Source organism: Talpa europaea (genome assembly GCF_964194135.1).
Source record: "Talpa europaea genome assembly, chromosome: 11".
Classification (NCBI taxonomy): domain Eukaryota; kingdom Metazoa; phylum Chordata; class Mammalia; order Eulipotyphla; family Talpidae; genus Talpa; species Talpa europaea.
In genome coordinates, this window is record NC_140078.1 from 93,780,973 (window position 1) to 93,801,797 (window position 20,825).

A 20,825-nucleotide genomic window follows, 5' to 3' on the forward strand; every position below is an offset into this window, starting at 1 on the left:
ATAAAACCAAACGTAGACTGTCAGAAATTTCTAATCATATTCCAAGTTTTTTTTTTTTTCCTTAAGGCTCTTGCTATGAAGGATCAATACTGTCATTCATATAAAATTGTTGAATTGGTGTTTGTTTTCACTTTCAGTTTAAAAATCCCCTTATCATGCTACTTCTGGCTTCTGCAGTCATCAGTGTTTTAATGCATCAATTTGATGATGCTGTCAGCATTACTGTGGTAAGAAAAATATATGTATATGTTAAACTGTTGATTGATCATATAAATTGGATTGGCTTTTATTTTTAGAAAGTAAATTGAGACACCTAAATGTCTCTTCAGGTTTCTTGTTAACATTCAAATTTTGCTTTTAGTTAACATTCAGATTTAGCAGTCATCTCAAGTAATGTTCAAAGGTCCTGTAATTGACACATGTCAAAATTATTTAGCAATTTAATTTTACAGATATATTTTATAATTTTGCAGTTAAATTTTCATTTTATTTTCCAATTTAGAATGTTTTCACTCACTGTGAACAAAAACTTGACACTTGTGAAATTAAAATTGTTACGTAACAATGCACACTGTATTTACTATTTAAGATTTTATTTTTTCCAGCTAGGTTGTTCTGACTTTCACTGAAAATTACCTCATCTTTTTTTTTTTCTTCTTGCTCCCCTGTTTCATTGTAGTATAAAAATTTGTAGCAAGTGCAAACATTGATTATAGTAAATGTGTAATACTTGAGATTTAATAGAATTAATGTAGGAATTGTAGTTTTTGAACTCTTGTTTATTGACTTCCAGGAGTCTCTGAGTACCTGTCAGGGAGCATGTGAGGTCAGACATACTTCCACATTAACTAAAACGCTATTTGTGTTTTCACTGTAGACATTTGCATCAGTGGTGCAAGTATAATGGCAGGTAAAACTATTAGAGCCTTGACTTTAATCAGAACAATAGCACCAAACTGTGCTCAGGTAGTTGTTGTTTTCTTTCATTGTGTATATCTTAGGAATGTTTTTGGTAAATCAGTTAAAAGCTAATTTTATTTATTTTTGATCTTTGAATACATTTAAAACAACTTGTGTAATGAAATGGGAAGTATGTATTAAAGAACCTTTGCATATTGACATATGATGGTTGCCTCAAGGGAGGTGATTGTAGTGAGCTGAACTATCCTTTTCCTTGAAAGAGTATAAACAAGCTATGGATATTAAGACTTGGATAACAAGCATGCTTTTTTCTTTGAGTGAAGTGAGCCTGTCACTTCAGAAAAAAGCTACTCACAGAATTTGTTGTCAATGATGAAATTTAAGCTTTTAAATGACAAGTAGAATTAGAAAAATTTTATGCATTTCTATGTGCTGAGTAGCTGTCCTATATTTAAGACTTCATTCTAATGAGATCAGTAGTGATTTAAAAGAATGTGATTTTTTTTTTCTTCCTATAATGTGTCAACATTTGAGATTTGAATAACCAATATGTTCCAAGTGACCAGAGCATGATATTATAAAATTATCAGTGGTAGACCTATTCAAAATGCAAGATAAATTAATGAATACTATAATAGATTATGGAGTATTCATTGATACAGTTTTAGATTCTATATTGCAAATTACTTTTAAGTAACACTTGTCAAATTTTAATGCAGTGGCTAAGAAGAATATGTACAATAATCTGAAAAAGCTATTAAATTATTACCCCCCCCTTTTTTAAAACAATATGAGGCTGGATTTCTTTATATTCTTTGGCCTGAACAACATATTACAATAGAATGATTGTAGATAATAAAGATGGAAAAATTTTAGAACATTATTACTTTTCTCATAATTTATTTGGAAAATGTATTTTACATTGAAAAGTTATATGTGTTACTATATAATAGGTTTATTATTTTTAGATGAATTAATGAGTAGAAATTGAAACCAAATAACTATGAAGTAATCAATGTGTTAGATATTGTAGAATTTACCTACAGAAACAAATCTCTTCTGTTTCTAAGAGCTTAAAGGGATCCTGAGTTCAAAAAGTTTGAGATGCTGTACCAGGGGAGGCAAGCTGTGTGCTTCCCTGACAAGCCTGAAGCACAGTTGTGGTATCTCCCCATCCCACTTCAGTGCTGCTAATATTTGGTATCTTGGGACTCCCTATAGTCAGAAAAACAAAATATGGTTAACTTATTTCTGAAGTTATAATGTCTGATTTTAAAAGATTGTTTCTTTGTTTTGTTTAGGCAATACTCATTGTCGTTACAGTTGCCTTTGTTCAGGTGAGTAGAGAGCCAATTTTACCAGTGTGAAAATGACACTTTTAGTTACTGAAAAAAGTTAGTGGCTTATGACAAAATCTGTAGGAATTGGGTGATGGTAATGCTTGTCAGAATTGTTTATTCTTTGTTTTTGAAATAATATCAGATATAAACACTGCTCTGGGGAAGTTTGTGGGACTAACTTGACCGCTTTGATTTAGGTAATAGCATGAAGAAAATCCAGGTTTCTTTTGATGGTGTTAAAGATAACTAAAGCTGATGTAAACAAAATGCATAGTAATAGAAATAAAATCCAGCAGTAGGTTTTTCAGTATTTCCCAATTAAAAAAATTGAGTCAGCATTTAAATTTCTTACTTTTTGACTGAAAGAATGTTCTAATCTGGGTCAAACTCCCTGTTCATCATAGGCAGTGAAACAGTACATAAAATCTATGAAAAGGAACCCCTCTTAAATTTGATGTAAAATGTGGAGATAATGTCAGGATTTTTATTGACAGGTTAGGAAGAAATAAAGCATGGGCTTGGTCTTTATGTTTCTGTAGATAGCTGATAACTTACACAGATTTTAGAACAATATTGGCACATCTTATTTTATGAGCTAAAAGCTTCACATTGTGGCTAATAAGAAGAGAAGGATTACTCTAGTTTTGGGGAAAAGGGTAAATGTTGTGAGCCTGAAGTTCATGTTGTTTTGAATCTTATGACTATATTTTAAGTGATTGTGGTTGTTTTCCACAGCTATAATTTATTCCCTGGGTATTTCTTATCATTATCTAGGCCTCATTTGGTATCTCTAATTTAGTTAATAGTTTTGTAGCAGCCCAGTATATAGAAAAACCAGTAGGAATCAGTTATCTGTGCCAAGTTCATGAACTCCATCAGTAGATTGTCCAGGATCCTATTTTTAGGAGTTCCTGAGTTAGAACAGAAAAAAGTTGCCCCAGGGCAGATGGAACTGGTTATTCCAGCAGAGGTCCCTCCAGACTTTATTCAAGGCAGTTATTCTTTGCTGTGACCCACTGGACTAGTCCTGGAATTTTCTTACATCTTTACTGATGTTACAGATGGTCTAGAGTGACTTTTCTTCAGCTGATTCCTGCAGTGTTATTGCTATGTATGGAGACCATAGTATCTTACTCTTTTTGGTAGAGAGCCCTAACCCTTAAACAACTTGATAAAATTTTGATTTTAACTTAGTCAATGTGAATATGCAAGGAGAGTGTTAATGTACTTTAAATGAGATGGCTGAGACTCTCTGCTAAATATCTTTATGATAGGTTCGTTTGGTGGAAAACTCAAGATAGAATCACAAAACATTTATGGAAAGTCCAGATTCAGATTGGTAGGTGTGGTTTCTTGTACAGCTGTGACCCCTTTTACTAAATGCGCCTATGAAACCAATGAAGGATTTTATAAACAGCTACTATTTTTTCCTAAAAAGATCCTATTTACTGTCAGCAGAACTTATCACAATGCATTGTCAAAAGACTATCAATGATCTATCAGAAATTCTTAATGAAAAAGTTTGTGGTAAATGCGGAATTTTGACCAATACTAGTGCTGCAGTCCTTTTCAAAACAGTCCTCAACTTTCACTTACACCACCCCCCTTTCTCCTTTTTAACCTTAAGTCGATAAGACTTTGGTGTGCTTGGTGCACACATCAGACAAAAATAGTAGTGATGTAGTGTGAAGCGATATTGCTTATGGACACATGGGTTAAATAGTATAGTGATGGAAATGCTGTCTCTGGCCCCCTCAGCCCTTGGGTACATGGATTGAAGAAGGCTGGAGCATCACAGAATATGGTTCCTAAGAATTTCCCTTTGTGAATAATTCAGGGTGATGGGGATGGTATCTATCAAGGTAGGACTGTCACATATCCTGACTCCTTGTTTATGTGTGTTCTTTCCAAGCAAACTTGCTTCATAAACCTTTGCAGTTAGCATGGGCTTAGGTCTTCAAAACAAATGTTCCTTGCAATTAATTCTTTGACTTCTGTGGTTATTAAATACGGTTATTTAAATAAGTGTAAAAGTCTCTCAGTTGTGAGGATCAATGACCTTAACTTTTAATGACTTAAAATTATATACTCTTGGGACATACTAATCATTTTTCTCCATTTCTTATAAATAACATGGCCCTAGGTTTGCACACTGAATATTAAAATGCAAAATTGGGAGTATTACAAACTCGTCACTACAATTTAATGTTGTTTAGTAAGGGATAAGCTTATGAGGTTAGGAATCTACAAATAAAGGATAAGAAGAAAAGACAAGAAGGGGGGAAATTTTAAATGATTGAGATTAATATTTAAGTCTAATTTGGAATGTGTCCATAGACCCATACATATTTGCATTTCTTTATAAATGTTTTTCTTAATAGTATTTTTTTTTTTAAACAGGAATATCGTTCAGAAAAATCTCTTGAAGAATTGAGTAAACTTGTACCACCAGAATGCCATTGGTACGATCCTTGTTTCTGATATGAATTTCTACTCTTGAAAATAGAAATTGAATAAAACTAGTGCAATATATATTATACCCCAGATTTGTTATACATAATGTAGAAACTATTAATCTGGCATGAAAAATTCATGCTCTATTCATCGTAACAAAATATGCTATTAAAACTCCAAGTTAGTTCTGATTTTGAGATTCTTGAGTCATGGATTCAGTCAACAGATATTTCTGTGGGTGTGGCTATGTTAAGCACTCTTGTGGGCACAGAATGCACAAACAGACCCAAATGATTCAGAAGGTTGGTTTAGTTTTCTCATTTTGTATCTGAATAACCAGTTTTTAATACTTCTTTGTCATTTGAGCATCTTAATTACCATGAACACAAAAATAATCCTTTCCTTGGTTCTTATATTTGACTTCTCTCCTTTAGAAGTGCTAATTATTCTATATTTTCCTCAGAAAAACCCCCTGGAAAGAATTGTTTTAAATACGTGGCACAGATTCCATTTTTCAGCCATGGCCATTTCTGTTTCATGTTACAGTGTGCGTGAAGGAAAGTTGGAACATACGCTTGCACGAGACTTGGTTCCAGGTGACACAGTTTACCTTTCTGTTGGGGACAGAGTTCCTGCTGACTTACGTTTGTTTGAAGTAAGTTTGGTGTATTAGTCTTTTTGGATGACTGTAACAAAATACTATAGACTGGATAGCTTGTGTACAGTGGAAATTTATTTCAGACAGTTCTAGATGCTGGAAAGTTCAAGAGCAAAGTGCCAGCTTATTGCATTCTAGAGAGGGCCCTCTTCCTGGCTCAGAGCTGGTGCCTTCTTACTGTGTCTTCACATGGAGGAAAGAACTAGGAGAATTGTCATTTTTAAGAAAACTAATCCCATAGGGTACAAGACCGTACCCTCAGGAACTGAGCACCTCTAAAAGGTCCTGCCTCCTCATATTGTCTTCTTTGGGGGTTAAAATTTCAGCAGACTAATTTTGGGACTGGGACTACAAACATTCAGACAGTAGCATTTGGGGATCTATTTGTCAGAGGGGAAAATACTTGGATGGAAATTAAAGGATAAACATTAGCAATTTTAAGCATTAACACAGAGTTGATTTGAGTGTTTGGTTTTCTAATTTAAAAACTGACATATATAAACATGTTTTTTCTGCAGGGTTATATCTATCTTTCCCATAAACTCTTTCAAGGAGTCTTTCTTAGTGAATCAACACATCCTCATGGAAATGTGTGTTAGGCATGGTGGGAGACACAATGATGATGTGATAGAATTCTAGTGATCAGCGACATACTGTTTATGCACCATAAAATGAGGTAGGACTTAGTAAGTGAGAAAAGTACGAAGAATGGAGTGTGAAAAGCTAGAGAAGGGAGCAGTGGTGATTGAAGGTAATTGAAGGGTAGTACTAGGCAGAGATGCAGAAGATAATAAGGCAACAGTGTTTAGATCACTGTGACTATTCCAGTATGTGATATGGGGGTAGAGTATGTTAAGAGTAGAAAATGTGAGATGGAATGAGATTCAGAAGGGACTTGGATATGAAGTTACACTTATAATTTCATTGGTTAGGAATTAGCCTTATAGGTTATCTGCAGTTTACTAAGGCTGTTTAACTTTAATCTGGCCACAGTATGCAGGTTATGGTGAGGGGATGGAATTGGAGTTAGGCATCTAGATTAAGAGGCCATAATAGCCCATTAACATGTAGGTGACAGTATTGGTAGCCAAGGAATGAATAGGTGTCCTGGCAGTAACCTTCCCAGCTTAGGAGGCTTAGGGTCCCAATTGGAGCTGGGATTTCTTAGAAAGAAATGAACTATAGGCCTATTTTCAAGGTTCTGTTTTTTTTTTCCCCCTGAGGATTTTTAATTTTTAATGGTATTTGAGAAGAACCTTACTTAGTTGTTATGTTCCTGTCTTGAGGCTTACATTCTTGTACACTTTGGTTGAAAATCACTAGCAAGTATCTTCTGTGTTGGGAAACTCCATTCGTGGAATTATCTTTTTGTGCCAGAGCATCCTAATTTCCTGAGTTACAAAACACATTTTCCATTAACTCAATGATATTCTGGCAAAATTCAGATTCTGATTTGGCTTACTGGGCTTTTTCAGAACAGAACCTTTTCAAACATTTGCTGGCATATAAGCATGTAATGATATTGTAAATTTGCTTATTTTGGTAATGAAATGACTTTAGACAAAATGCAGTCCTTTCTGGGAAAATCAGTCTGTGTTATGAATGTTTTGAGTACTCTGTACAGAACACTATACCAGACTTCAGGACTAAGAAGACAGTATGTGTCCTTTCTGATGGAGACACTAATTTGCAAACAACTGTGATTCAAATAATAAAACGTGTCTACTTATAAAGAGAATCAACTATGTGGGTTTAGGCAAGCCACTTAGAATTTTCAGACCTCAGGGTTTTCTCACTGTAATATAGAATTACCCTAGAGCAATGTATACTAATTTGTAACTTGCATAGGAATCACCTGGATACTTTTTGTAATGTATACTAATTTGTAACTTGCATAGGAATCACCTGGATACTATGTGGGCCGGTCTGGGGCTATGGGCCGGTCTGGGGCTGAGATTCTGCATTGGTAAATCGCTCATAGTCTGTGCCAGAAGTTCTGGTCCATCCAACATATCCTCAGGGTTTTTTTTTTCCCCTCCTTTCCTTATTGAATTCACATCTCTTATGATGTGTATGTTTAAAAAGTACTATTCAGTGGTTTTTGGAAGAGAATTCTGAAGCCATCACCCCAGTCTGGTTTTGGAATATTCTCATTTTCCATGAGGAAACCTTACCTTTAGCAGACCCTGGCACTAACCTGCCAGCTTTGTTGGTATCCGCTTGATGGTTTTTGACATTTCATCCAAGTGCAGCTGTATACTGTGTAGTCTTTTGTGTCTGGCTTTTTCACTTCCTGATGTTTTCAAGGTTCATCCATGTTGTAGTTTGTAACAGTGCTTCCTGGCTTTGTGTTCCAAATAATATTCCATTGCATGGCAGTGCCACACAATTGGTGAGTTTAATCCATTTACATTTGAAGTGGTTACTGGTGGAGAAAGCTTTATGTTCTTTAATTCCACCATTCTCCCCCTTTTTGTGTTTTTTAAAAGTATACTTTGACTCCCTTCTCAATTCCCTTTTTTTTCTGTATATTTGAACTTATTTTCTTAGTGGTTTCTGTGGGTATTACAGTTAATATCCTAAATTTTATAACAATGCAGTTTGAATTGCTACCAACATTAATAGCATATAAAAACTTTTCTCCTATAAGCTCACTCCTCCCCTACCTTCATATTGTCACAAGTCACATCTTTCAATTGTGTCAGGTAAGACACAAGAAAGGCCAAAACACACAACCACAATATTTTAAGAACAAGGTCCATTTTAGCCCCCTGGCCAGCAAGAGGAAATGTCAGGAATACACGCTTCTGTCTCAGTGCTTATTGCTACATCACTGGGGAATAAGAGACAGTAGACAAGTAAACAAAAATGCCACATGTTTTCTTTTTTTTTTTTTTTAAGTTTTTTTTTATAGAGGCATGTTTTTATTTATTTATTATATTTGTTTGTTTGTTTTGTTTATACATGCACTGGGTACAGTCAGAAGCGCGGGAGGGTGAGAGAATTCACCAGAGCGGGGAGCAGAGCAGGCAGAAGGACTGAAGTACACTGCTGAGGGGAGCAGCGGGCGGCAGGAGAGGTCTGCGCACCATGTGGGATCCTCTCCGGGGCCGGGGAGCAGCCTGGGATCGAACCGGCGCCGCAGAGGCCGCGGGCAGCTTCGCAACCCAGCGCTCAACCGTTGCGCCACCGTTGCGCCACCGGGGAGGCCCATGCCACATGTTTTCTTACGGAAATTAAGTTCCTTTTTTTTTGTCATTAAGCACTTTTTGATTCCAAAGTTCATTCTGTCAGTTTTTGCCAACTTGTGATTGTGTTAAGTGGCGGGATTATGACTTTAGAGTGCCCTACTCCACTATTATCTGTATAATTATTCTTGAGCTGTAAGCTTAATATTGGCATTAATTCCTTTTCTTTCTTTCTTTCTTTTTTTTTTTTTTTTGGTGGATAAATTGATTTTGTAGTGTGTTGTTGCCCTTCTTCATTTACCCCAGAAACTTTACTTTTAAAAGTATCTGAATTAGTACGCTTATGTACAAATGGATTAAAGAGAATTTATAAACATCTTAAGAAGTGGAGATTTTAAATTAGGTGTTGAGAAATTGAGTGTAATGTTGGAGAAAGTATATGGTATATTTGTGGAATCAAGAAACATTCCTGGTCTCTCACTAAAAACTATTTGATTCAATATCATTTGTGTTTGGCCTTGAAAAGGATGTCTATTTCAGCAGTAGTAATGTTACTACCCAACTTAGAGAACTACTACTATTCTGAGGGCTTAGGGAGTGTGTCTTGTCTGAGAGGAGTAGAAGAAAAGGTTATTGTTTTGATGTCTGGTTTTTATAGTCTGTGATATAGAAGCAGAGTGAACTGAGGAATGCTCTTCATGTTTGAAAGGCTCAAGAGAGAACTTTTTTTTTCTCATTAAGCCATTAGAATTAGAAAAGACAATATGGGTGGATTAATAATGAGCCTGAGTTAGTGTCTTGAAGATTCCAATTTCATGTTGAGAATCTCATTTCATGTTGATGGGGAAGGACTTTTGCAAAAGTATATCCATTTCTGAAATTTGTTTTCTTTTAATTGTTGTTAGTGAACTACCTTAGAAATCATTAACCCAATGATGACCTTTACATTTTCACAGCTTAATCAAGTTGGAATCTATGCATGCGAGTCAGAAAGTTAATAAATCATGCACACATTTACCATAGGATAAAATTCCTTTCATGCAGCCTTTTCAATAATTTATAACACTTGTTTAGTTGGGGTTTGATTGTTAATGAAATAGAGCTCACGAAGAATTTTTAATTACGTTTGCCTTCATGTCATTAAACAGTAAGAGGAGGAACCTTAGTTTTTGAGAGAAGTAAGAAATATTATCATCATTAGCCAGCTACCAATGAATATTTTGGAAGATTGTTTTCTGGGAAAAGAAACTCATTTCTGATTTGCTTTTGATTCTAGATTAGTGAGGGGATTGACTTATCAGCCCACAGTACACCAAGCTGTTATTTGGTTGAAGAACTTATTTGTAACTCCAGTTGTTTCACAGTAACCTTAATTTTTGAAATAAGTCATTCTTTGTCAGGAAACCTTTGTGACTTTGGCATGTCCTTTCTTTTCTGACTGGTCTTTTATAAGAATTTCCCTGTAGGTTTTTCAACCATTTTTATTCTGTAGGTGATAAATATTAATTGGAGATTATATATGCATCTTGATTCTTATTTATAGCCTGGCTTTTGAACTGTGTTGTGTTTTATTCACACTTCCACAGAGTGCCTGAGGAAGAATGAAGAGAAAGTAAAATATAATCGGTTTCCTTAATTATTAGGGGTTTTGAAGGTTTAATGGTTAAACTTTTGGCTAGAAGGCATGGAGCTGGCTGATGCTTTCATTTAATTCTGTCTTTCTCTCAATGCAGTGAATAAATGACTATTATCTTTCTTTTTAGATGAATTAAATTGTGACTTAATAAACTGTAACAGACTTGCCAAAGTTTTAAAATACCACCCTTAGGCATGACCTCCTTTTCCTTACCCCCTCAAGACTGCCTCTTGTGAAGACTTAGTTACCATTAAGAGAAAATAACTCAGAAAGTATTCTTGTTTAACAAGAATACAGTCTGTGCAGTTTCCTACATTGTATAATTTAGTAGGTGAGTTTCATCAGTAACATATTCTTGAAAATTTGAGTTTTACAAGTTTATATTTATATAGAACAAAAGATAAGGAGCCAGCATGCCTTTCACTTTGAACTAGACAAGGCTGGTTACCATTGTACTAAAAATGACATGCCTCTTCTCTGTAGAAAAATCTTATTTTTTTTTAAGTCTTACTTTCTTAAGAGTTAAACAGCTTGTTTAACAATGGTTATTGTTCTGCTAAGGCTGACACTGAACAGCTCAGCTGTGACAGCCAGTAAAGCCGTGCTTCTCCTCCCTCTTCAAAAAAAATCACTTTATTCCTATAGACAACTACCTAATGTTGGTATTTATCCTGGTGGAATATTTACAATATTTAAAATAAAAAGTCTTCCAAGAAAAAAAGACAAATTTTATCCTCTCAGGAGGATTTCTGTAGACGACACACACCCACTTGGAGTCCTAAAGACCCTTGTGTAGGTGCTTCTGGAATGAAATGCATCAAGATGTGTGGGGAAACACTCTTCCTTGGCTCCTCTCGAATCTCCTGGAGATTCACCCTCCCTGGTTCTGTGAATGGGACTGTGAATTCTAACAAGTTCTAGGGTGTAAGAGGACATGCTGGTCCTGCCGAGACCACACTAACACCCTGTGCTCTGTCTGTTCCTGCAGAGGCGATTCATGCCATGGATTAAAAGTTTTGAGAAGCACTGCAATGGGGGGAGCTGTTTAATTCTTAGCTTAGCATGCCCTCCCCCTTTGTGTGTGTGTGTGTGTGTGTGTGTGTCTGTCTGTCTAGCTGTCTGTCATCTATCTGTTATACTGCACACGATTCCTATTAACACCCGTAGGCCACACTTTCAGAAACAGCCAGGTCATACCTACAGTGTTTTCTATGCATAATTAATTATTTTGCGTGGTTGGGTAGTTGATCACTTAATTATGTTGAGTGAAACCCTTGGAATTGAAGTCTTTGCAGATTTGGAAGATACTATGATACTCATGGTCTGCATAGAAACATTTAAATACATTTTTGCTTATTGCTGATAGGTATTTGGGTTAAATGTTGGGATAATGCAACTAGAAAAATTTCATGAAAATTGAGCCAGAAATGAAGTGTCTTCTTTCATAAGACCTTTTATACTCTTTGTGTGGTGCTTTTTGTTTTGTTTTGGTTTGGTTTTTTTTGGTCATGGCTAGTTTTTAATCTGCCAAACACATTTTCAGAACTTCAGGGCATGGCAATATTAGGAAATACTGTTTCATCATGAGATTTGTGCTTCCTTTAAATAAAGATAGTCTCAAATAATATCTCCTTTTCTATAGCTGTATTTTGAAACTTAAGCTAATCTTGCTTCATGAAACAACATTCTACTTTGCGTGTTGAACTTTGTTCTCCTTTTTAAATATGGTGGTACTTAAGCCTGACCTTGTCTTAGACTAATGGATATAATGAAAAGATTTGGATACTTGGTAGAAAGGAGACATTTGAAGAAGAGATAGTTGTACACTCTTTAGATATTACCTGTAGCATAGTCTTCAAACTTGAACTCATTGCAATGCTTCCTGTTCCCCAAGGCTGTGGATCTTTCCGTTGATGAGTCCAGCTTGACAGGAGAGACAACGCCTTGTTCGAAGGTGACCGCTCCTCAGCCTGCCGCAACTAATGGAGCTCTTGCATCAAGAAGTAACATTGCCTTCATGGGGACTCTGGTCAGATGCGGCAAAGCAAAGGTCATTGTTTTTCTTGTTTTGAAAATAGCAGTTCCTTTGATTCAACCATTTTTTTTAGAGTTTTTTTTTTTTTGTTTTGTCTAGTTTTATGTGGATTTTTTTCAAAATATATGACAAATAACAGAATTGAACCCAATCTTTGGCAGCTCTTTGAGACTGAGGAGGGGCTATGTCCCTGAGATATAATATGCCCATAGTTCTGTCACTGTCCAGATAGCAGATCCTTAAAAACATAGTCCTCAGTGCTTGAGCTATTTTTTAAAAATAGAAACCACGCCTCATGGATATGATCATTGCTGGATAAATATAACTTTAATTTAGCTATAATATTTCTGATTTGATATATCATTCACCTGCTGATTCATCTCAATATTTTGTTTCCTGGATTCTAATATTCTACAAATATGAAAGGCTTCATTTAGTCATACAGCGTAAGTACTGATGAACATCAGGGGTAAACTTGCTAAGGTGACCTTGGATATGTATGTGAGACATTGTGATGGTGGGTAAGACCAAGGAGAAAAGAAATGAGGAATTTTATTTTTTGGCTGAGAGACATTCCATTTAAATGTAAATATATTTTCCTATTTTTCTCTATAGGGTATTGTCATTGGAACAGGAGAAAATTCTGAATTTGGGGAAGTCTTTAAAATGATGCAAGCAGAAGAAGTGAGTACTTAGTTTGTTAGTTAGTGATGTACTAGTTGCAAATCTAAAAAGAATATTGTTGCATTATTTTATATATTATTGAGTATAATACTTTATTCACGATACCACTCACTTTTCTGTGCTTAAAAACATAATTGGGAAATCTGTAATTTTTGAAAGGAATTTGAATTGACATGGTTAATATAAAACCTTTAGATATTTGTGTTTTGTAGAAGAAAAGGGTTTACAGTTACCTATAGGGCATTATTCCTTTTATAAATTAGCTTCATTAATTAGTTTATGTGTAACTCAGAACATATATCCAATTTTTCAACTTTACATAATTTCAAGTAAAAAGTGGGGGAAAGATTACAAAGTAAAATAACCTGGCATATATTCTTGTTTAAGGATATTGAACATTAGTTCTCTCATTTAAGTTTGATCCCTAGTCAGGGAGCTACCCACATGGCACAGCAGACCTCTTTTGTCTCACCTGCTGCTCCCCTCAGCAGTGTATTTCAGTAGAGCCACCTGTACTGCTCCCCACTTTTTCTCTGGTGAATCCTCTCAGTCCCTCACCTCTGTCCTGTACCCCAGTTCTTACATGTACAAATAAGTAAAAATAAATATTTAAAAAATAAAAATAAGAAACACTTTATTTTATATCTACACACACACACACACACACACACACAAACACACATATATATAAAACAAAGATTTCATTCTACAAATGTCCATTCTCCCCAAATCTTCTGGATTTCTCAGGCAACCTGCTAAGATCCTCTATTATTTGATTTGCTGTATAAAATAATTTGAAGAAGCTTGTCAGTGAAGGCAGATGGGAGATCAGGGGACCACGAGGTTAAAAGCATTGGGTTACTAGCATTTCTGTGAATACAGGAAGAAGGAATATTGGAAATGTGAGGGAGCACAGGGAGAAACTGACAGGGAGAACAGATTTTTCCTTATATTCCTTGCTTTGTGAGTTTAGGCATTGTTTAGTCTCAACCTCATTCCTCCGTGAAGGGATGGTAATTACTTTAAGGGAGAGTTATGTATGCCAGGCCCTGGCATGGGTTCTTCATGCATACAGCATTCTCCAGCACCTAGTGTGGCTTACCTAAATTTTGCTAGTTGTGGTGACAATCTTCTCCAATTTGTCAAGGCACCGAAAACCCCACTGCAGAAGAGCATGGACCTCTTGGGAAAACAACTTTCCTTTTACTCCTTTGGTATAATAGGTAAGAGAAGAGTGAGTATGTGTATCTCATATATTTACTTAGGTTTCCTTGTTGAGGGAAATAATTAAAATTAAAATATTTTAGATATTTAGATGCACAGATTGTTTTTTAGCTTGCTGTTATTTTTTTTAATTATAAAACTAACCCCCAACTATTGTCCTTTTCTACAAAGATAAAATAGAACTCTGTGTAATTTGTGATCAGAGAGCATTCTGTAAATATTTTAGTAATATGTTCTAGTTTTCAATAAAAATGTGATAGTATTATTTTATGGACGGCTCTTTTCTTTCAAATATCCTATAAACACCTTGTCATTAAGTAGATGCTCACCTGAAAAACGTAAACATCATAGTATTTCATTTTGTGAATATATATAAAATAAGTAAAGATATGTTTTTACATAATAAAATCAGGCCTCTTAGACATTTATGTAGCTTTTTAAAAAATTTTTAAGGTTATGTAAATAATTCTTCAGTGCAGGTATCTTACTGTAAACAATGTTCGTTTCTTGAAGAGAAATTCTTAACAATAAAATCATTGGGCCAGTGAGGAGCCATGTAATCTTAATTTTTGGTATGTTTTTGAAAGTTTTTGTTTTATTGGCAAGATAAAGTGTCTTGCAGCATTCTTGTCAACTTTGAGTGTTGTCATTAACAGGCGAATAAAAGACTTCTTATTGTTTTATTTCACAATTTATTATTAGAGAAACTAAACACTTTGTCTTATGCATGTTGGTTCTTATTTTATGGCCTGCCTGTCTAGCTTTGTTTGGTCCTTTCTTCTCATGTGGCTTGAATTTTAGATTGGTAACAACTTCTTGTATAATTAAGATGTCAGTCCTTTGTTGTTTAAGTTATAAGTATTTTTTTCCCCTCAGATTTTTAATAGTCTTTTGAGGGATATATAATAAACTTGGAGGGAGATGTGTGTAACTGAAGCACGCCCTTACCCTGAGATTTTGAGAGCACATTCCTATTGACTGTCTTTGAAGTGATGGCTTCTTTGTTCCATTCATACAGGCTCTTCCATGTTAGAAAAAGTTTTTAATTGTTATTAATTTAACCTTCTTTAGTTTTTTTTGACATTAAGTTTTTATTTTGAATTTATGTCGAACTTAAGGTCATCACTTTTTAGCTCCAACTTAATTATCCTGGTACCCTCAGTTCTAGAATCCATTCTTCATTGATTTGACATGGTGTTTTTCATACTTTAAGTACTTATACCAGTTTTGGAGTCTTTTATTTTTCTGTCATATTATTTTAATTATTCTTGCTTAATGCTTTAAAATTAGTATTTAATTTTATAGCAATATTTCTACTATGTAGTTTCAGTGAAATAATTCTTTAAATGTTAATTCTACCGAGCTATCTTAATTACAAACATAGGTAGAAGGTAAGAAGGTATTTCATTGTTCTTATTTTAACAGATATGTATGCTCTCATAGCTTCATTTATTGATTATTGGTATTTTTAAAAAGGTATATTGAATTTGGTAAATCTGAGAGAATTTAGCCAATTGAATCTTTCTATGTTAATACTATATTAATACTATATTAATACTAAACCATGAAACCACCTCAAATTTAATGATAAAAATATTTCTACTTTATGATTACCTGGTTTTAGTATAATGTATCAGACATTGTTATTTCTTGTTAAGTTAGTACATGGAATAGGATGAGGGTCAAGTTCAAAATTAGGAGTCAGCAGAGTTTTTTGTCCAAGAACCAAATAGTAAGTATTTTAAACTTGTGGTCTGTAGTCTATATTGGGTTTCTGTTGTAGTTCTGTTATCAGCATGAAAGTAACCGCAGACAGTACATAAACAACTGAGTATGACTATATTCTAACAAGCTTTATGTACAAAATCATATAGGAACCCCATATTTTAGTTGACACCTGGTATGAATTATTGGACATAATTTCTTTGGTCATGATAATATTTCAGGTAGAATCTAAGAAGGTCACCATCTAGATCATCATGATGAAAGAACTTGTTTAAAGTTTCCAAGTTTATCTAGAATGCAATTTTGAAATTGCTTATTTTACTAAAACTGATGATACTGTTTCATTGGTGGTATCTTGTGCTACCTTCTTTTTTCCCCCTCCCATTGTATGAAAATACTGGTAATATTTTCTTACAATGGCAACTCTCAGGGACTATTGCTTTATGGGATAGGTGGCAGCAGTGGCAGCAAAAGGTAAGTCTGTATGTGTTGGTGTGCGTTAAGCAGCATTCACTTTAATCTCCTCTGCCTAAAGACTTTTGTGAAATCTAGTATTATTGATCGGATATACTCTCCTATGTAGGCTTCCTTCAGCTTCTATCCCTTCTATGCTGAGATGAATTTAAATAAAAGAGAAAAGTAGCTATTTTGTTTTTTTCCAGGTATCATCATGTTGGTTGGCTGGTTATTAGGAAAAGATATCCTGGAAATGTTCACCATTAGTGTAAGGTAAGTTGTAATAAATTATTTATTAATTGAGGTGTCCTTTCTTTCACTTATTTCTCTGACAAACATAGCTTCTGATCCATTATGGAAGGATATAAGAGCACATAGAGTGTAAAGTATCTTCTTGAAGAATTCAGAATTCATATGTTGAAATGAACTGTAGGAAAATGAAAACTTACATATATGGCAGTGGAGAAAACAAATATTTGATGTCTGGTATTACCAACCCAATATTTTATTTTATATGTAAATAGACAATTAAGGATGATCAAACTGAAAACTGCATCTTAAAAGAAGAAGACCATAGTATAGAAATTGAATAATCAATCTCAGAGGAAATTGAAAAATTTCAGGAACTAGAAGAAAAAACAAAAATAAATAGCATTTATATTTTTAGAGATTTGTGAAGAAACTGCATTCATGACACAAAAGGGATCACAGAACAGAAAAAGAGTTTTTAACAAGATTGATGACTGAAGTTAAAAGTTCAATTTAAGGGCTATAATATAAAATCAAAGAGGCCTCCCCAAAAAATAGAGTGAAAGGTCCAAAACAGAATGAAATTGAGGTGACAAAGAGAATAATTCAATAAATCCAGGTCTATCTAAAAGGAATTTTAAAAGGCAGTAAGAAGAAATATTTTTAGAAATGATACATATATAGTTTCTCAAGCTGAAGCAAAGCATGAATCTGTAGTTTGAAATGATTCTTCCAATGCCATGCAAAATGAAAAACTCCAACTCCTTGTCAAACTTAAAAAAAGCAAATCATGTAGTCTATAAAGGAATGACAGTTAGACTGGTATTAAGAGTTCTCATTCGCAACTACAGTTCTCATCACAAAGTCTCTTTATGTTCTACTAAGCATTTTAACTCATTTCAACCCACTTCTGAGAGTGTCCTTGCAGCACTTTAGTTTAGGTACAGATGAGATGACCTTGTGAGTGCGGGAGCTGCCCTGGTTAAAATGCATCGTTCCTTTCAAGGGAATCAGCATCTCTGGAAGCCTAGATTTTCCAGGGTTCCTGCAAGAAATGAGACCAGTTACAAGAGTTACTACATTCAGGAGCTCCAAAGATAAGGCTTCCTACAGGATAATTACAAGTCTCCCAGTCTCTTAAAAGTTTATCAGAGGAGTCCTTTATTACAAGCTATGTTGTCTCGCCATAAAGTTGACATGCTACCTTACCCGGTCACTGGGGGAACAGAGCCAGAGATTTAGTGCAATACAGAGAGGGAAAAGGATTTTACTAACCCTTTAGTGACATTAAATTACATTAGAAGACAGTGGGGGGAACAAAATATGGGGGAAATGATTATAAGTCTCTATGTCTAGCCAAAGTATCAATCTAATTTAATATGTATTAACCTCCTTTTATAAATTCCAGCAAAACAAAGGTGAAAGAAATGTGGGTGTAGATGAAAGAGTGGGACTCACCTAGGCTGGTAAAGAAAACAAATTCTGCTTGACAGTTCTGTAGTAGGCCTAAGAGTATTAGAGTATTAGAGCAAAAATATTAGAGCAAAAATATTAGAGCAAAAATCAGTGCATATTAAAAAAATTGGATGGACTCATTTTTAGTTTTTGAACATTTTCTTATGCTCAGATTAATTATTTGTGAAGAGTGACACATCATGACTTCTTTAAGGTTTTCTGAAGGAGAAAAATTAAAATTTTTTTAATAAAACTAAGAACTCATTATTTTGCAATTACGTGAATTTGTTAGACCCATGAGTCTAAAAGATACATTATGTGATCTTTAATGATCTTATTTTTTTTTTTATGTCTTGAAACATTTTGCTATATCATTACCCTAGCAATTATTTTAACCATTACCTCCAACTGTGCTGAATGTGGGCAGAACAATAAGGATGCAAAAGAATGATAGGATTGTTGAGAAGGATGATGTCATTTATAAATAAGCACTATTCTATTATCCTTTACTTTTATTATGTTGTCCAAAGTGTTACATTATTATTTAAAAAAGTCTAGAGACACAATTTTTGTAGTGGTTTTTGTTTTACATTCAGAATTTTTCATTTTCCAACATAATGGCATAAAGAATAGACAGAATTTTTCAGATATTAGACAAAACAGAAGATACCACTGTAGATACTAATGATGAGGATAAAATTGAATTATGTAAGTGAAATGTCAAGACTGAATCCTTGAATGATGATACTCTCAATTTTCTCAACTCCTGAATTGATGAGTGAGCAGTTTGATTCTAAGGACAATAAGGGAAAGATATTCTCATCCAGTTAGTCAGTCCCGAGCAAGGACTCTTATTTCATCATGCCTTGTGTCATAGCAAGAACCTGAGCCTTATCTTTTGCTAAAAGGATGTGTGATAGTATTCTTTCATCTCATGTGGTGTTTGTTTGCAAACATTTACTTCATACCATTTGTAAGTGGAGAAATGTTAAAGGCTGGTATAAGAGTTATTAAAAGGGAATAGATGGCACTGAAGTGAAAAACTTCATTGCCTTCACCATTGTAATTGATGTTTGTATGTCTAAAAGTGAAAATAATTTTTGCAGTTGTCACAAAGATGACTGCCCTCAGCAAGGTCAGGAGCCATCAGCATTTTGGAAGTATTGATTTTGAAGAAATAAATACAATTAGAGGAACTCGAATAGATAAAGCTTACAACTTATTCAAAATGTTATTTGAATTTAAAATCAGTATTTATAAGGTGACTGTGATCCTGGTTTGTTCATCACAGTTAGATGCCTCCAAAGGATGTTGCCTGTTTTAGATAAAAATGCAGTTTCAAATTCAGGAATATAGCTTGGGGTCAAAAATCAAATTAAAATCTCTAATGAATTTTTCAATTATTATTCTGCAAATTGTGTATAAAATAACTTAAATAGAAAAATCAAAAAAAATCAAAAGACCCATTTGATCTAGGTTGTAAAATTATGATGCCTGTTTTTCCTGACATAGTGAGGCTTAATGGAAACATAAGAAAAAGGGTTCTATTTGAGCTCAGGGTAGTTCAAAAGAAAGAAGTATTAGTGATAACATGTTTCTTGGTTCTTCAGTGTACACCATTTAACCAATGGTAAATGTGACCCATTGTCTTTCAGCTTTTAGCATCACAATGTAAAGTATGAAAAGTTAATTTTGGTTATAGAACAAGATACTAATGATATCATCAGATGATGCTAAAGAAAAATTAGATTGTGGAAAACAGAATAAAGACTAAATATGCATATGTCCTTATCTGTAGCAGAGTCAAGAGATAATACTTGGAATGGGACAAAAAAATTAGAAATTTAATTTGGTGTTTTTTATATAATAAAGGAAAAGTGAAGTAATTAAAGTTTTGTTATGATAGAATATGCATACCATAAAATGTACTATTTCAAAGTGTACAATTCAGTGGAATTATATACATTCACAGTGTACAGCCATAAACAGTAGTGTCAGAACATTTTCAGAACCCCCTAGAGAAAACCCTACGACTATTAAGCAGTCACTCCCCATTCCCCCTTCTTCCTAGCCCTTGGCAATCACTAAACTGCTGTCTGCCTTTATGGACTTGCTCTTTCTTAATATTTCTTTTAAATGCATGTGTTTTTACTTCTTTGACAGCATAATAGTGTTAAGAGTCATTCATGTTTTAGCACTTCTTTTGTGACTAATAGTGCCTTCCGTTGTCAGTTGGTGAACATTTCAGCTGGACATCTTTTGGCTGTTGTGAACAATGCTACTATGAACAATTGTGTGCAAGATTTTTCTGAACACCTGTTAACTGTTATCCTTATAGATGAGGAAACTAAGCTATAGAGGTAGAATAATAAGTAGCTCTGGATACCCAGGTAAAAATTGCTGAAGCTAGGGATACAGATCTAGGCTTTCTGATGCCCGTGTCCTTAACCCGGCTGTTAGTTGGTATCCAGTAAATGTTAACCCGCTTCTCCTGCCTTTGGAGAAGACCATTTTTGATGCTGAGGGTTTTAATTTTGCATTTCTACTAGCTTCTATTTAAGTAACAGCCAGTTGAAGTTACCACAGTGGGGGCTCTGTTTCAATACCGTGTATTTGTTGGTTTCAGCTTGGCTGTAGCAGCAATTCCTGAAGGGCTTCCCATTGTGGTCACAGTGACTCTAGCCCTTGGTGTTATGAGAATGGTGAAGAAAAGGGCCATTGTGAAAAAACTGCCTATAGTTGAAACTCTGGGTAAGTGTGTGGTAAAGTGGACTCAGGCAATGACTAGGTAGTTCCCTCC

The 20,825-nt window shown here is 34.5% G+C and overlaps 1 protein-coding gene across 4 annotated transcripts in view; it reads left to right on the plus strand.

Moving 5' to 3' along the window:
• Positions 1-20,825, plus strand: part of ATP2C1 (ATPase secretory pathway Ca2+ transporting 1) — a gene marked incomplete at both ends in the record, with an annotated part of 114,782 nt that overhangs the window by 60,949 nt on the left and 33,008 nt on the right. For all 4 annotated transcript variants that reach the window (XM_084247296.1, XM_084247298.1, XM_084247299.1 and 1 more), the window contains 9 exons: positions 138-227; positions 2,223-2,258; positions 4,662-4,723; positions 5,262-5,370; positions 12,092-12,247; positions 12,848-12,916; positions 14,064-14,139; positions 16,528-16,594; positions 20,652-20,776. In XM_084247296.1, the coding sequence (XP_084103422.1) occupies positions 138-227; positions 2,223-2,258; positions 4,662-4,723; positions 5,262-5,370; positions 12,092-12,247; positions 12,848-12,916; positions 14,064-14,139; positions 16,528-16,594; positions 20,652-20,776 (790 nt within the window). The remainder of the gene's footprint in view (positions 1-137; positions 228-2,222; positions 2,259-4,661; positions 4,724-5,261; positions 5,371-12,091; positions 12,248-12,847; positions 12,917-14,063; positions 14,140-16,527; positions 16,595-20,651; positions 20,777-20,825) is intronic.